Consider the following 18799-nt stretch of genomic DNA (forward strand, 5'->3'; position numbering starts at 1 on the left):
AAGTATAAGGTTGAAAAATATAACTTACCTTTGAAAAACAATAAAATACATCAAAACAACAGAAACACATAAGATAAATTATAAGGCATTTCAACCTTTCAATTTGAAAGGCATGGTTTTAAATCAAATTATGTCTACCCGGTTATTGTGTTTCTCTATTTCTCTAGGTTTATCTTCTTGTTTTCAATAATGCAAAATTTATATTATGTTATCCAACATTTATATATATAGATATATATATACATATCCAAAAGGCGAGTATTATTTATTTATAAAGAGGTGTTGGCTACACTATGTGGGTAGCCATCCCATGTTTGTCAAAAGTACCATAGGTAGTACAAAATAGCTATGTGGATACAAAACAAGCGAGCTTAACAGTGAGGAAAGAGCTTGCTTGGCCAACCCATTAGTAACAAAATTCGCCTCTTGGTAAACACGATGGAGTTGAACAGACCATTTACGCCCCAGGAGTAACCTGCAGTCATCAACCAAAGATTGAATCTACGGTGAAGTAACAGGATTAGAAGGAGAAAATAGGTGACAAATGAATCTACTTCTAACTCAAGCAAGCAGTATCCTTGTTGCCATGCAAGTATTAATCCTGTGCGGATAACCCATAATTCAGCAACCATACTTGTAGAATTTCCTATATTTTGGCTAAAACCTAACAACCAGTCGCCCAAATGATTTCTAAAAACACCAGCAATGCTTGCTGGACCCGGTTGTCCTAGAGCACATCCACCCCTGTTTAGTTTGACATAGCAAGGTGAGGGCGGTTTCCATTTTACCCATAGAGTATGAGTGATGGTAGGAATATGATTTTTGTAGGCTAAATGAAAGTATTCAACAGATTGTGTTGGCTATATAATTTGTAAAAACTAATCACAATTTAACACGTGGCACAAAGAAGGTAATTTGGAAAGTTAATATAAGTTGTCAACCAAAGTCAAACATGTGGTAGTTTGTATTGGTAATACTGGATCTGTGTAGCACTGTAACAATCGAGGGATATAAGGTGGTGTGGCCTAACGGTTACTCACAAAATTTAAATTCAAAATCAGGAAGGAAGCCTAACTGCAAGAGTGGTGTAGTGGGACTGACTGTGAAAAAGCATGTTCAACAATCATAGGAGGACATTTCGACGGTTGAAAACCTACTTCGACGGTTGTCATTGAAAAGTATAAATGGCAAAGAAGGCCCAGAATGAAGGACCCAGACTCAAATCAAAAAACTAGATTATTTACTTCGTTTTTCCTTCCAGTTTTTGTAGTTCTTTACATTTCTGTACTTCAATTCTTGTACTGCACTTCATTTTCTAAGAGTAATTTCAAATAGTTTGTTCCGGTAAACCTCTACGAGACTGGGTTAGATCATTGTAAGTTTTCATTTTACTTAATGAAATTTAGATTCTGAAATTGCACTTCACTTCTTGTTATTTACTAAATTCTCCTAAATAAGCCACCAGTAAAAGTCCTCTTCATTGAGGCTGAGATAACTATAACACAATCGTCTGATAATTGGCTGGCAATTAATATTCTGTAAGAACTAATTGATCCTTACTGGCACGCTTAAAATTACATTATTAACTTTCGACAGCCAAAAAAGCCAGCATATATTTTTGGCACGCCCGGTGGGACTCTAAAATGGCTAGACATAGAAGATAAGGAGAAAATGAACACCTGGAAGAAAGTGTGGAGGGAGAGGTAGAAGTACATAATCTAGAGGATAATGTGATAATACATGCTATGAAAATACCTATCTCATCAAAACCTATGGCCGAAGAGACCAGCAATTCAGAACATGCACCAAATGTTCAAAATATTGGACAAGGCCATAGAATTAGACCATCCACTGTTCCATTTACCCAGCCAATGAATCCATGGAGAGGCTTGGTAGACGACATGAGATAGCAGTTAATGTATACAATGGAAAGATAGGCAACATCCTTCATGGATCGAATGAATTCCCATCAACCAACTAGCACAAGACATATGGAGAAAAATTCAAATATTCCTCAACAAAGATTGGTTAGAGATAAACAGTCTATGCAAAGTAATGGACATACTAATAGTCAGACTAGTAATCAAAATTTTGAAAGACCATCACCTATACCTCAGTCATGGCATGAGTCTCTTTCGAGGCCCATGGTAAACCAAAATATCTCATTACCTAACAGCGAAGCCATACAAATTAGTAGATCTGGGCCAACACAAAAAAATGGCATGAGAATATTTCTAAATCCCATGTTTGAAACCATGCCTGGCACAAGGGAGTTCACTAACTCTCTGTTCGAATTCACATTAGGGGGGTTTAAAGGTTTCCTGCAGCTAGGAGAAAAACAACACTTGCTCCTCCTATTGCAGCACCTTTCGCAGGTCCTTTCGCAGGACAGGCTTAGAGAGGTCAGCCATACCTTCAACAGCAGCCTGTACCACAAGGACAACCAATCCCAAATATACCTCCCTATGGACCAAGAGGACCTCAAGCCCATGGTTTTCCACCAAACCCTGTGTTTGTTCCTCTAATAGTAGTCCAACAAGCACAGAATATAGTTCCTAGGGACCAAATTACTGATATTGTCAGAAAAATGTGTGGACCTATGGTTCTGGGGTTTCAGACTCCTGTGTATAGAAAGTCATACCGAGAATGGGTAGATAGGGTGCACGAATACCCAAGGGAGTATAGAATACCAAACTTTGCTCTCTTTTATGGAAATAGAAACCAGTCAACAGTAGAACACATTGTCAGTTTCGCAATCCAATTTGGTGAATTTACCAATAATGATTATATGAAGTTAAAACTCTTCCCAAATTCTTTAACTGTGGCAGCTTTTGTATGGTATATTAACCTTACACCTGATTCTATCCAAATTTGACAGCAAATGGAGGAGGCATTTCATGCCCAATTCTTCCAGATAGAGCCTGAAGTTTTCATGGCAAATTTGGCAAGGTTGAGCCAAAGGCCTGATGTGAATGCTGCTCAATTTATTGTCAAATTCAAAAGGGCACAAAACAAGTGTAGGGTCATTCTACCAGAGCTTGAATTTGTAAGATTGGCTCAAAATGGTTTAGAGTTTAGGTTTCGAAAGAAGTTTGATTCAACTGAGTTTCAAGACTTAGTAGCATTAACCTATAAAGTGTCTAGATATGAATCTTTACTTGAGGAAGAACATGATCGAAGTAATGCATCATATAAGACTTATTATAGGGACCCTAATTATGAAATTCATGCAGCAGGGATCGTAGGGAAATAGGCTATGACCTGTGAGGCGTTAGTTCATAAGGATATTACAACAGTTCAAAAAGAAAGACCTTCATAGGATGTATTCTTTTGATTTAACAAAAGCAGATGATATTTTTGATCATTTGCTTGTAGTAAATTTCCTAAAGTTACCAAAGGGAGTTAAGATCCCTGCCCTAGAAGAACTTAAAAGGAAAATGTATTGTAAATGACACAATTCTTGGTCTCATTCAACTAAAAATTGTATTGTTTTTCAAGACATGATCCAAGAACAGATTCGAAAGGGGAGTTTAAAGTTCCCAGCCAAAGCAGAGAAAGCTATGGGAATTGACACTAACCCATTCCCAGAGATTGGGGAAGTTACAGCCAATGTTGGCGTGCTAGATTTCCAAAACCTATCCTTGAAGGAATTGGAGGAGGTTAATGTGTAGATACATGTTGCCAGCCAAACTTCTTTCAAGAAGGATACCAGAAGTTCACCCGCAAATGGACAGAGCTTTGCAGACCAAAAAGATGACTCCAGTGAGAAAGCGCTGGATCATGACTCTCTTGAGGCAGCTGTCATGCAAATGATGTGTCCCAGATGCAAGTTAAGTTACAAATAATTGAAAGGACTCCCAATTGATAGGAAACAGTATTACAAGGATGTACCGAGACAACCTAAGGCAACCCATACCTACAACAAGAGGCCATACCCAACTGGTCCCCGACAACAGCCATTCTTGGCTAGACCACCAGCCATTGGAATACATTCCAAGGGTAAGAGACCTTTGAATGAGTTCAGACTACCCAATTACTATAGGATGGAAAGCAATTATCCTGAGAGAATGCCTAAATTGGACTCAAGTCAGGGAACCAGAGCCAATAATTGGCCTCCGAAGTCAAGTTCGAACAAGAGGCAAGGCAATTACCCTAAAAGAAGGCCCAATTAGGCTCAAGACAACGTGCCAGAGCCAATGAATGGCCTAAGAAGTTAGCTTCGGAGGTGGACTTAAAGACTGGGAATGCAAGTTCAGCAATTGAATCAGTGAGTTCATGGGTACCTGGGGTGCCAGACTGATTTGTCATGCACAACAAGCCTAAGAAAATACCTGCACAGAAAAGTGTCTGTGGAGACCAGGGCAGAATGATTAAACCTCCCTTAGTCGCTCCAAATAATTGAGTATTACTCAAGCACCCAAAGACAAAGGAGCCAGATATAGTTCCAGTAATCTCTAGGTCTCAAAGAAGAAAGATCCAACAAAGGTACACCATGTGACAAAAGGATCTAAAGGAAAGTGGTAAAAGTTCTTCATTGACCTAGTCAAAAGGCCAAACAGAGGAGAAAGAAAGTCCAAAACTGGCTCTTCAGAACAAAAGAAGTGTCAGCAGAAAGCAGTTGGCTAAGGTTCATACTGAACTGAAAGCCAAGGAAAGATCCAGCTTAGCAAGTCTTGAAAAAGTCTTGACAGAAAGTGACAGTGAAACGAAAGGAGAAGTTGAACTACACCAAAAAGAAGAAATGGCTGAAGATGAGATGTTTGAAGCCTTCATGGATGAACAGACCTTTTTGGTCAAGAAACCAACAGGAGCAGACCACAAACAAGTTGATTCGAAGGAAGTCACTAATATTGGGGTACCAGAGTGTAGCATGAAGGATGTTTCCAAAATAGCAAAAACAAGTTAGTTTGGAAAAGAAACAAGTACAACCAGCGGTTCAGTTTAGCTCATTTCCTCTAGTGTCAGTAAACATGGTACATATATTGCCACAGGAGTTCCAAGCTGAAAATGGAGACCAAGAAGGTCAGGAAGATGACCCCATTCTAGATTCTAGTGAAGATTCACAAGTTAGAATGATTCAAGATGAGTCTGAAGTGGCTACACAAATGGAGACTAAAGATAAAAGTGAGGAGGTGAGTATTAATTTCTCATATCCCTTCGAGTATCTTACAACATCTATGATGCAATACGTTAAACCCTTGTATATCAAGGCATATTTCGATGGAATACAAATGAACAGGGTGTTGGTGGATAATGAGGCAGCAGTAAACCTGCTTCCAAAGTCCTTCTTAAAGAATTGGGAAAAAGAAATCCCAGATTAATTCCAACCAGCACAACCATTGCTGGTTTCACTAGAGATAAGCAAATGGTTCAAGGTATCTTGCCTATCAACCTAAGTGTGGGAACCAAAGATTGCATGACAACATTCTTTATTATAGATAGTAATACCAAGTATAACGCATTACTTGGCAGGGATTGGATCCGCACCAACAAATGTGTGTCTTCATCTCTACATCAGAAGATAATAATAACCCTATGCAATGGAGAGACAGAGGAGATCAATGCAAACCCTTAACCCTTTATCGCTTGTGCTGACTTTGCAGATGCCAAGTTATATATTAAAGGAGTGACACCACTCAGTATATTGAGAAAACCTGATGGATCAGCCAAAGTGACAGCTGATGAGGAAGTAGCACACCTGAAGCACTTAGCGTAGGAAAGTACTGATGAAGAATTCGTCATCGAGGATGATAATGATGCCTGGTTGTAGGTAAGAAGATGAAACCCATGAAGCCAGACCATTGGCTTTAGTTAAGTTTTCAATATTAGACACAAAATCAATAGTCCAGAAGGTTCAAGAACGAGAGAGGGAAGCCATGGTAGTTGGTTGTAAGTAGAAGCAACAACAGGTCAGGCCTTTGACCTTTGATAAGTACTGTGCATTGGACATCGAAACAAAAGTTCAGGAAATACAAGAAGAAGAAGCCTTATGGACAAACTTTGTCTATGAGGAAGAAGGCAAAGATGTTAAACCAGAGAAAGTGGGAGCAGAACAAAGCAAAGAAGTTGCTTCAAAGGCAGACGAAGTCAAAAGAGAAGCATTAGAAAGTACTCAAGTACATGCCCCATTGGAAAAAGTTAATTTAGGGAAAGGTTCTGCACAGCAACCCATTTATATCAGTGTTTAGTTAAGTGCTCTTGACAGGAACCAGTTATTGGTAGTCTTAAAGAAATATAAGGATTGTTTTGCGTGGTCTCTAATGCATCAAAACAAAAGTCCAGGAAATACAGGAAGAAAAAGCCTTATGGACAAACTTTGTCTATGAGGAAGAATGCAATGATGTTGAACCAGAGAAAGTAGGAGCAGGACAAAGAAAAGAAGTTGCTTTGAAGGCAGAAAAAGTCAAAAGAGAAGCATTAGTAAGTGCTCAAGTACAAACCCCCTTGGAAGAAGTCAATTTAGGGAAAGGTTCTGCACATCAACCCACTTATATCAGTGCTTGGTTAAGTGCTCTTGACAAGAACCAGTTATTGGTAGTCTTAAAGAAATATAAGGATTACCAATAGCTAGTTCCTGTCAAGAGTACTTAACCAAGCACTGATATAAGTGGGTTACTGTGCAAAACCTTTCCCTAAATTGACTTTTTCCAAGGGGACTTGTACTTGAGCACTTACTAATGCTTCTCTTTTGACTTCTTCTGCCTTCGAAGCAACTTATTTGCTTTGTTTTGCCCCCACTTTCTCTGGTTCAACATCTTTGCATCCTTCCTCATAGACAAAGTCTGTCCATAAAGCTTCTTCTTCTTGTATTTCCTGGACTTTTGTTTTGATGTCCAATGCACAGTACTTATCAAAGGTCAAAGGCCTGACCTGTTGTTGCTCCTGCTTACAGCCAACTACCATGGCTTCCCTCTCTTGTTCTTGAACCTTCTGGACTATTGATTTTATGTCCAATATTGAAAACTTAACTAAAGCCAATGGTTTGGCTTCTTGGGTTTCATCTTCTTGCCTACAACCAAGCATCATTATCATCCTTGATGACGAATTCTTCATCAGCACTTTCCTACACTAAGTGCATCAGGTGTGCTACTTTCTCATCAGCTGTCACTTTGGCTGATCCATCAGGTTTTCTCAATATACTGAGTAGTGTAACTCTTTTAATATATAACTTGGCCTCTGCAAAGTCAGCACAAGCGATAAAGGGTTGAGGGTCTGCATTGATCTCTTCTGTCTCTCCATTGCGTAGGGCCATCATTGTCTTTTGATGTAAAGAGGAAGACACACATTTGTTAGTGTGGATCCAATCTCTGCCAAGTAAAGCGTTATACTTGGCATTACTATCTATAACAAATAATGCTATCATGCAATCTCTGGTTCCCACACTCAGATTGATAGGCAGGATACCCTGAGCTATCTATTTATCTCCAGCGAAACCAGCAATGGTTGTGCTGGTTGGAATTAATTTGGGATTTCTTTTTCCCAATTTCTTTAAGGAGGACTTCGGAAGTAGGTTCACTGCTGCCCCATTATCCACTAACACCTTGTTCATTTGTATCCCATCGAAATAAGCCTTGATATACAAGGGCTTAACGTGCTGCGCCATAGATGTTGTAGGATACTCGAAGGGATACGAGAGATTAATACTCAGCTCCTCACTTTTATCTTCAGTCTCCATTGGTGTAGTCACTTCAGACTCATTTTGAATCATGCTAACCTGTGAATCTTCATTAGAAACTAGAATTGGGTCATCTTTCTGACCTTGTTGGTCTCCATTTTAACCTGGAGCTCCTGTGGCAATATATGTACCATGTTTACTGACACTAGAGGAAATGAGCCAAACTGAATCGCTAGCTGTACTTATTTCTTTTCCAAACTAACTTGTTCAGCTATTTCGAAAACATCCTCCATGCTACACTCTAGTACCTTAGTACTGGTGACTTCCTTCAAATCAACTCATTTGTGGTTTGTTCCTATTGGCTTCTCGACCAAAAAGGTCTGTTTAGCCATGAAGGCCTTCTCGACAAAAAAGATCTGTTTAGCCATAAAGGCCTCAAACATCTCATCTTCAGCCATTTCTTTCCTTTAGCCTAGTTCAACTTCTTCTTCTGTTTCACTGTTACTTTCCATCAAGGCTTTTTCAAGAACTGCTAAGCTATAACTTTCCTTGGCTTTCAATTCAGTATGAACCTTAGCCAATTGCTCTCTGCTGACACTTCTTTTATTCTGAGGAGCCAATTTTGGACTTTCTTTCTCTTCTGTTTGGCCTTTTGACCAGGCCAATGAAGAACTTTCGCCACTTTCCTTTAGATGCTTTTGGTACATGGTGTACCTTCGTTAGATCTTTCTCCTTTGAGACTTAGAGATTACTAAAACCATATCTGGTTCCTTTGTCTTTGGGTGCTTGAATAATACCCAATTATTTGGAACCACCAAGGGAGGTTTCATCATTTTGCCCTGGTCTTCACAGATACTTCTCTGTGCAAATATTTCCTTAGGCTTGTTCTACATGACAAACCAGTCTGGCACCCCAAGTACCCATGAACTCACTGATTCAATTGCTGAACTTGCATTCCCAGTCTTTAAGACCACGTTCGAAGCAAACTTCTGAGGCCATTCATTGGCTCTGGAACCTTGTCTTAAGCCTAATTCGGGCCTTCTTTCAGGGTAATTGCCTTGCCTCTTGTTCGAACTTGACTTTAGAGGCCAATTATTGGCTCTGGTTCCCTGACTTGAGTCCAATTCAGGCCTTCTCTCATGATAATTGCCTTCCATCCTATAGTAATTGGGTGGTCTGAACTCATGCAGAGGTCTCTTACCGTTGGAATGTATTCTAGTGGCTGGTGGCCCAACCAAGAATGGCTGTTGTCGGGGACCAATTGGGTATGGCCTCTTGTTGTAGGTATTGGTTGCCTTAGAGTGTCTCTGTACATCCTTGTAATACTGTTTCCCATCAATTGGGAGCCCTTTCAACCATTGTAACTTAACCTACACTTGGGATACATCATTTGCATGACAACTGCCTCAAGAGAGTCATCATCCAGTGCCTCCTCACTAGAATTCATCCTTTTGGTCTACAAAGCTTTGTCCATTTGCTGGTAAATTTCTGGTATCCTTCATGAAAGAAGTTTGGCTAGCAACATGCATCTGCACATTAACCTCCTCCAATTCCTTCAAAGATTGGTTTTGGAAATCTGACACGCCAACATTGGCTGTAACTTCCCCAATCTCTGGGAATGAGTTAGTGTCAATTCCCATAGCTTTCTTTGCTTTGGCTAGGAACTTTAAACTCCCCTATCGAATCTGTTATTGGATCATGTCCCGAAAAATAATACAATTTTTAGTTGAATGAGACCAAAAATTGTGCCATTTACAGTGCATTTTCCCTTTAAGTTCATCTGGGGTAGAGATCTTAACTCCCTTTGGTAACTTTAGGAAATTTGCTGCAAGCAAATAATAAAAAATGTCATCTGCTTTTGTTAAATCAAAAAAATACTTCCTATGAAGATCTTTCTTTTTGAATTGTTGGTCTATTGTAGTGTCCTTATGAACTAACGCCTCACATGTCATAGGCTCTTTCCCTACGCTCGCTGTTATATCAATTTCATAATTAGGGTCCCTATAATAAGTCTTATATGATGCATTACTTCGATCATGTTCTTCTTCAAGTAAAGATTCATATCTAGACACTTTATAGATTAATTTTACGAAGTCTTGAAACTTAGTGGAATCAAACTTCTTTCGAAACCTAAACTCTAAACCATTTTGAGCCAATCTTACAAATTCAGGCTCTAGTAGAATGACCCTACACTTGTTTCGTGCCCTTTTGAATTTGGCAATAAATTGAGCAGCCTTCACATCAGGCCTTCGGCTCAACCTTGCCAAATCTGCCATGGAAACTTCACGCTCTGTTTGGAAGAATTGGGCATGAAATGTCTCCTCCATTTGCTATCAAGTTTGGATAGAACCGGGTGTAAGGTTAATATACCATACAAAAGCTGTCTCAGTTAAAGAATTTGGAAAGAGTCTTAACTTCATATAATCATTATTGGTAAATTCACCACATTGAGCTGCAAACCTGGCAATGTTCTACTGTTGACTGGTTTCCATTTCCATAAAAGAGAGCAAAGTTTGGTATTCTAAACCCCCATGGGTACTCGTGCGCCCTATCCACTCATTCCAGGTATGGCTTCTTATACACAGGAGTTTGAACCCCCAGAGCCATAGGTCTACACATTTCTCTGACAATATCTGTAATTTGGTCCCTAGGAACCATATTCTGTGCTTGTTAGACTACTACTAGAGGAACAAACACAGGGTTTGGTGGAAAACCATGGGCTTGAGGTTCTCTTGGTCCATAGGGAGGTATATTTGAGACTGGTTGTCCTTGTGGTACTGGCTGCTGTTGAGTATGGTTGACCTCTCTGAGCTAGTCCTGCAAAAGGTGCTGTAATAGGAGGAACATGTGTTGTTTCTCTCCCAGCCACAAGAAATCCTTCCAACCCCCGGGTGTGAATTTGAACAGAGGGTTAGTGAACCCCCTTGTGCCAGGCATGGTTTCAAACATGGGAATTGGAAATATTCTCATGTCATTTTCTTGTGTTGGCCTAGATCCACTAATTTGTATGGCTTCGATGTTAGGTAATAAGATATTTTAGTTTACCATAGGCCTCGAAAAAGGCTCATACCATGATTGAGGTATATGTGATGGTCTTTCATAATTTTGATTACTAGTCTGACCATTAGTATGTCCATTACTTTGCATAGGCTGTTTATCTCTGGCCAATCTTTGTTGACTAACATTTGAATTTTCCTCCATATGCCTTGTGCTAGTTGATTGATGGGAATTCATTCGATCCATGAAGGATGTTGCCCATCTTTCCATTGTATACATTAATTGTTGACCCATGGCGTCTACCATGCCTCCCCATAGATTCATTGGATGGGTAAACGGAATAGTGGATGGTCCAATTCCATGGCCTCGTCCAATATTTTGAACATGTGGTTCATATTCCGAATTGTTAGTCTGTTCGGCCATAGGTTTTGATGAGATAGGTGCTTCCATAGGATGTGTAATCACATTATCCTTCGGATCAGGTACTTTTACCTCTTCCTCCACACTTTCTTCCAGGTGTTCATTTTCTCCTTATCTCCTATGTCTAGCCATTTTAGAGACCCATCAGGCGTGCTAAAAATATATGTTGGCTTTTTTGGCTTTCAAAGGTTAATAATGTAATTTTAAGCGTGCCACTAAGGATCAATTAGTCATTACAGAATATTAATTGCCAACTAATTATTAGATGATTGTGTTATAGTTCTCTCAGAACCAATGAAGAGGACTTTTACTGGTGGCTTGTTTAGGAGAATTTAGTAAATAACAACAAGTGAATAATAATTTCAGAATCTATATTTCATTAAGTAAAATGAAAACTTACAATGATCTGACCCAGCCACGTAGAGGTTTACAGCAACAAGCTATTTGAAACTACTCCTAGGAAATGAAGTGCAGTATAGGAATTGAAGTGCAAAATGTAAAGAACTGTAAAAACTGGAAGGAAAAATGAAGTAAATAAGCTGGTTTTTTTATCCGAGTCTGGGTCTTTCATTCTGGGGCCTTCTCTGCTATTTATACTTTTCAATGGCAACTGTCAAAGTACGCTTTCAACCGTCGAAATGTCCTCCCATGATTGTTGAACATGCTCTTTCACAGTCAGTCCAACCACGCCACTCTTGTAGTTAGGCTTCCCTACTAATTTTAAATTTAAACTTTGTGAGTAACCGTTAGGCTACATCACCTTATATCCCCTCGATTGTTCCAGTGCTACGCAGATCCATTATTACCAATACGAACTATCACATGTCTGACTTTGGTTGGCAACTTGTATTAACTTCCCAAATTGCCCTCTTCGCGTCACGTGTTAAATTGTGATTGGCTTTTACAAATTATACAGCCAATAGATTCTTTCGAGGCCTATAATCATCTTCCATAGGCTCCTCGTATGCTCGATCAATGTAGGAGAAGGTGTGATTGGCCATTAGGGATGTACCAGTCTTTTCATCTATTCAAATAATAGAAGTGCAAGATACAAGGATTTAATGAAGTTCACTACTTCATTATTCAAAAAGCGGTTATACTACCAGAGTACACAGAGTCAATGCACGTCTTAGAACGTGGGTGAATTGTACTAGTTCACTAATATCACCAAGTATTTGGTATATTAGTCCGGGGGATAATGTTGGCTGTATAATTTGTAAAAGCCAATCACAATTTAACACGTGGCACGAAGAGGGCAATTTGGAAAGTTAATACAAGTTGCCAACCAAAGTCAGACACGTGATAGTTCGTATTGGTAATACTAGATCTGCGTAGCACTGGAACAATCGAGGGATATAAGGTGATGTGGCCTAACGGTTACTGACAAAGTTTAAATTCAAAATCAGGAGGGAAGTTTAACTACAACAGTGGCATAGTGGGACTGACTGTGAAAGAACATGTTCAGCAATCATGGGAGGACATTTCGACGGTTGAAAGCCCACTTCGATGGTTATCATTGAAAAGTATAAGTAGCAGAGAAGGCCCCAAAATAAAGGACCCAGACTCAGATCAAAAAATCAATTTATTTACTCATTTTTTCCTTCCAGCTTTTACAGTTCTTTATATTTCTGCACTTCAATTCCTGTACTACACTTCATTTCCTGAGTAGTTTCAAATAACTTGTTGTTGTAAACCTCTACGAGACTGGGTCAGATTTTTGCAAGTTTTCATTTTGCTTAATGAAATACAGATTCTGAGATTGTTCTTCACTTGTTGTTATTTACTAAATTCTCCTAACAAGTCACCAGTAAAAGTCTTCTTCATTGAGGCTGATAGAACTATAACACAATTGTCTGATAATTTGATGGCAATTCATATTCTATAAGGACTAATTGATCATTACTGGCACGCTTAAAATTATATTATTAACATTCGAAAGCTGAAACAGCTAAAAGATTGCCTCCAGATAGTTTTGATTTGGAAATTGAGAGCTCTAATGGATGTTGTAAATAGGCTAGAATTGGGAGAGAGCCAAATTTTCCAGAGCAAAGGAAAAAAGAAGTGTCCTTGGCAGGTTAAGATTAGGGACTTTATGGGGAGTAGTGAGATTTAGGATGTGTCACTCTTTTAATGGATAGATTAAAGTAGCTTTGTTGATCAAAGGGAGGATAGTAGCTTTGTTGATCAATGGGAGGATGAAGCGTGATCCGCACAACCTTGGCTCAAATATTGTCTCTTAAAGCACGTATCGGGCTTTCAGTCACAAGTTGACAAGGATGACAAAGAAGAGGCATGGTGATCCAGTTTAGGCAAGTTTTAACCGGTCAGCGATTATAAGCACAATGTCACAAGAAGTAATTTACTTTTGTAGGACATTTATTCTTCCAAAGCCAAGACCAATTTTCTGGAGAAGAATGGTTGCTAAGAAAGGAGTAGGCTGCTGAGATTGTACAATCCCCATTGTGCGATTGCCAGAAGGGAATGTTGTCATTTTTGGAAATAATGGCGACAGGGACCAAAAAGACCATTCTAGCCTATGAAATGATGATTTGTGAGATAGTAAACAAACGAGACCATTCAGTTTTTTTTTTTTTTTTTTATAAAAAAAAAAAAAAAAAAAAAAAAAAAGAGAGACTATTGATATTTTATTTTATTTTTTTTTTTAAAATTGATTGTCAATTTTTAGGAGGCAAATGTGATAAATTGAATAGGCTATAATTATATTGACCTAATTTTTTATATGGATGATATACACTAAGAACTTTATAAAAATGAATAGTTTATATCACTAAAACGGGACCTGTGACAAGCACAAACATCACCTTCTAGTTTAGATTTGCACGGGAGGCAAAGTCTTTTCTTAAATGAAATGTAAGATGAAAAGATATAATGATGACACATGAAACATCAAACAAAATGTAATATAAAAATGTGATAAACTATAAACATGATTGACTTGAACCATGTCACAAACATATCCTCACCATTGACTTGAGGATGAATTTGTGGCATAAGCAAGGACGATGTTAGGGGTGGCCATGCCCCCAAACTTTTTGAAATTATTATCCCCATATGAATAATTATTATCCCTATATGAATAATTATTATATTGTATATAGAATAATTTCTAATTTTTTGATAAATTTTGCCATTAGTTCCCTATATCGCACAAGTATTCTTATAATGCATATAAAATGATGTCAAATAATTTATTATAATAGTACATACTATTGATTTCATTATTGATTAATATAAATTTATTAGTTTTTCTCATTATTAGTTTTCTTTTTCTTAAAGCACATGTTAAAATTTCTTCTTTGCTAAGGGATTTTTCTTGCTAAATTTATTTTGGTCCCCCTTAAAATAAATTTCCAATTCATCCCTGGACGTAAGGATATATTTGTGACATTGCCACAAGTTACACTCAATAATCTTTGACTTAATACTTGAATTCTCTTTTCCATTTGAAAGTAGTTGAGGATATTCATTTTATTTTAAGGACACAGCAACACTATCTTACAAAATATTCATTTTAACACAAATATTCTTTCCACTAACTGTAATAATTTTCATTGAATGAAAAAAAAAAAAAAAAAAAAAAAAACATTCTTCATTTCAAAGCACTGTTTACACAAATTATAATACATTAAATAATGCTCCAAGCAGATTGATTAACATTTGCCTAAAAACAAAACAAAATAGAGCCACATGCACAAACGTTTTAGAAAAACACCATACTGCCATTTGAGACAGAACAATATTCAATGTTTCTAACACTAAGAAACTAATTTATATAAACGATTAGGATAGAGTGTCCAGTAAGTATACCTGCTCAAGCATGTAGGGCATTGATCAAATAGGAGATAGGCTTTCAAAGAATTGGTCAGTATAATACCAAGTTAATTCTCGGTTTTCATAGTCCCGCTGCGGCGGCAAATCACAAAGCACCTTCAGTGTCTTGCACTTCCAATTGTGCAAAACAATTTTTCCCGGAATAGCTAACACCAGAGTAAAATCTTTTTCATTTGCTCCCTTCACAACACATAGCACAGAAAATTTACAGATTTTGGTCGCGTCAAACGTGCTTCTGTGAACTATTTCAGGGAATACAGATATTATGGGTCTAAGATCAACCCAGTACTTCACAATCCAAAGAGAGTAGTCCTTGTCCATTTCAAGGATTCTAAATCTCACAGCAGAGTGCTCAGGAGTCTGAATAAGAAGCAGATGGCCACCACATTCTCCAAAATACCGAATATCATCTTCAGAAAGAATTTTAGGGTTTGGAGGCATTGGAGTTGCTATTAGCTTCGGTGCATCAACATCAAATTGAATGTGAAAGTTCTTGTAACTCATCCAATGAATTGCACCATTCCAAAAGACCCTTTTCCTGAAGGAGTAACGTGGTGGTGCCGAGGCACTTATGTGTTCCCAAGACGCCCTCTCCAAAGAGTACAAGTCAATTAAGTAAAAGCCTTCATCAAAATTGCTAGAGTAACTTATCAATATAACTTTGCAGTGAAGTGATTTTGAGGGAGTAAAAGCCAAATAAGCACCAAACACGTGGCGAAGTGATCTAGATGAAGTGAAGTAAACACCAAACTTGTCACGAAATGGTCCAGAAGATGTTGAAGGGCCACCAGGATATGGAAGTACTGTGAATTTCTGGGTGGTCGGGTTACAAACAATGAACTGCGTTAGGCCATTCAAGCATAACAGTAAGCCATTGCAAGAGTGCTTAATCCTAGTTGTAGCAGAACCATCTCCAATACCAGCAAGGAATGACAGTGTTGGAAGACTTGGGTGGTGGTTATCGAGTGAGACAGACTTTACTTGTTCATCGTTTGATGACGAAGTGCTGATGTAAAGTCCTGAGAACAAGGGAATGGGATTTTGGCTAGAATGGTTGCAGGAAAATTGTGAATCGGAGATTAGAAACAGCCAATCCTTAGACACGCACTTGAATCTGATGAGGGACTTTGCTGGCATACGTATAAGGATCTCTGTTAAGAGATCTGCATTGCTGGCAATTACTTCTGCCGCAAATGAATGCTCTGACGATGTACTGCCGATAATTAATTTTCTTCTTCTGCTGTGTACTCTCATGGTCATTTTTGCCTCTGCATAACCCACAATAAGAACAGAGAATGCTCATCTCCATCTAACAAAGTTAAAGCTTTAGCCAAATTTTAGTTAAAAAACTACAAATTAATGCCACAACTAGATTTCCTTTCTATCAAGCATTTTCCTTATAACTATGATGGGATCAGGTTACTATTATAATTCATTAATGGAATTTCATTTTTCTTGTTTGTTTATCCAAAGACATCAAGGAAACACACATAACAAATAATGGGATGACCACAGATGGAACCAGAATTTCAATAATGGAGGATCCAAAAGACGAATAAATTTTTTCCACCATATACACAAACACACATATATGCACAATATGATATATAAATTATAGGATCTAACTTCTCTCAAGTTGTCATCTCAACTTGAGAGAGTGTTTGGACTTAGTAGGCTTATTTTGGGACTAATTTCGGTAATCTGAACCATTCATTTTTAAGACTTATTGCGTAGAATATTTATGCATAAAATGAAAATGATTGAACATCAATACCTATGTATTTGAATCATATTTGTTTTGAAAAAAAAAAACGGACGACAAATACATACAAAAAATTTTAAATAGCATAGAAGCAATTTCTAATAGGATGGAAAAAAAAAAATCTGGTGCAAAATAGAAAAACAATAAAAATGAGATATATATTTTTTTATACTGGGCCTGGGGCCACTTTATGTATAAAATCAGATATATTTTTAAAGTGCTATGGCGAAGAGTATTTTTCACTGAAATGAAGGGGCTATGGATGATTGATTGTGGCAAATTCGCAGGATTCTAATTAATCAGCATATTCATTCCCGCAATTCAACAAACACCTTGCGAACAATTAAAAATTTATCAATTTCACCTGCCAATGAAAACATATTCCCAATTTCAAACAAATTAAAATCTATCACTACTTACTCAACAATCAAAATCATGCTAAAAAAAAAAAAAAAAAAAAAAAAGCCACACATCAAATGTAAAAAATTAAAAATAGAGCACACCAAATAAAAGAGAAAGGGTTTCTGAGGTTGATCCCAACTTCCGCCGAGTTTGATGTAGATTTTTACAGCGACAAACTCTTATATGGCGTCCTCGTAATTGTGATTCAAAACAACCGTTTGGAGCTGAGAGTCTTTTGCTTATGTCATATCTTTTAACTATGATGACCTTTTCAATTCTAAGAGTATCCCAACTAACACCCTAAACTATCTTTTTCCCTATTTCAAGGACCCAAAATTCAGAAACATCCACTTGAGTCATTGCTTTGTACAATGCACAGCTAGTGGGACTCCTATGAATCATTCATTTAAAAAATATATAGATAGATGGATAGATAGATAGATAGGAATGTGATTTGACGAATAGCTTATAAATATTGGGCAATGATTGAGACTCTTATTCTCATAAGATTTTATAAGACTTTATAAATTTGAATTACTTATTATGATGTCCACTTTACACATATGTAAGTGGGCTCTATACATACAAATTACTTTCGGAGGTGTGGAAGTCATTTCAAAAGGGGGTCTCAAACATTTTTCATCAATATTTGATCTGATTTTATATATATATATATATATATAGTTGATGTTCTTAAAAAAAACAAATTAACGATTGAAATTATTAAAATAAAACTCGAAATAAGTTTTATCTATGGGATTTTTATTAATAAATCCTATTTAGAAGGGTTCTAACTCAAAAAGTTCATGAAGAAATTTTTTAACCCATTTAGTCCCATGTATTTATACTTTTGTTCCATAAAATTTTTTTTCTTGATTTACACTATTTTCTTAAATTCTTATGCTCTTATATTTAATACTGATATTTAATATTGGAGGAGGAGAAAGAAGGGAAAAGACCAAGGCATAAGAAATTTCATACACAAATTAAATAATATTGATGTTATTATTTTATATTATTATATAATGTTAGTATATTTTTAATTGACAGCACATTAAAAATAATGTGAATATTCTCTCTGATTTGATGTGAATATATTTTTAATTGACAACACATTAAAAATAATATGAAAATTCTCTCTCATCTGATGTGGACGTTCACAATACATTTCCGAAAAATTATCTCTCATTTAATGTAGTGATGTGATCGTTCACTACATGTGAACCTTCTTATTTTTAATTGACAACCTATTAAAAATAATGTTCATTATATTTTTAATTGAGAAAACATTCTTATTCACAACATGTAATGATATGAGCATTCTCTCTCATATAATGTAGTGATGTGAACGTTTACATTCATATATTTTGGTATGAATATTCACATTATGTAATTGACAGCACAATGACAAAAATTCATTTCAAATTAATGTGAATATAATGATGTGAATATTCATTTCAATTACATGATGTGAATATTCACATCATGTAATTGACAACACAATGACAAAAATCCATTCAAATTAATATGAATATAATGACAGTCAACATCCTCATACATGGAACTACAAAAATATAATGACAATCAATATTAAATATCAACATTAATAAGAGGTAGGAGAGATTGAGGGTATTTTAATTTTCTTACTTTAAATAAAATATAATGAAATAGTTAAAAACAATGTAAATTAAATGGAATAAAACTCTTAAAAAGAAAATTTATCAAAAAAAAAATTCCCTGAAATCTAAATC

At 36.9% G+C, this 18799-nt stretch overlaps 1 protein-coding gene across 2 annotated transcripts; it reads right to left on the reverse strand.

Moving 5' to 3' along the window:
- Positions 1-240: 240 nt before the first annotated feature.
- On the reverse strand, positions 241-17479 carry LOC114268336 (F-box protein At5g07610). 2 transcript variants are annotated; one of them, XM_082924524.1, is made up of 3 exons: positions 17150-17479; positions 14861-16152; positions 241-475 (listed from the first exon to the last, which is right to left on the reverse strand). In XM_082924524.1, exon 2 carries the CDS (start codon positions 16142-16144, stop codon positions 14885-14887), a length of 1260 nt encoding a protein of 419 aa, XP_082780650.1. In that variant the 5' UTR covers positions 16145-16152; positions 17150-17479; the 3' UTR covers positions 241-475; positions 14861-14884. The 2 variants fall into 2 exon arrangements, with proteins under 2 accessions (XP_082780650.1, XP_028065294.2); XM_028209493.2 differs by lacking the exon at positions 17150-17479 and having other exon boundaries at positions 14861-17103.
- Between the last annotated feature and the right edge of the window lie 1320 nt (positions 17480-18799).

This window comes from Camellia sinensis, chromosome 4, assembly GCF_055761805.1.
Source record: "Camellia sinensis isolate YWXY chromosome 4, ASM5576180v1, whole genome shotgun sequence".
NCBI lineage: Eukaryota > Viridiplantae > Streptophyta > Magnoliopsida > Ericales > Theaceae > Camellia > Camellia sinensis.

Bases quoted from the DNA above. Each gene is read 5' to 3' on its own strand.
- LOC114268336 (XM_082924524.1), bottom strand. From the start codon at position 16,144: ATGACCATGAGAGTACACAGCAGAAGAAGAAAATTAATTATCGGCAGT.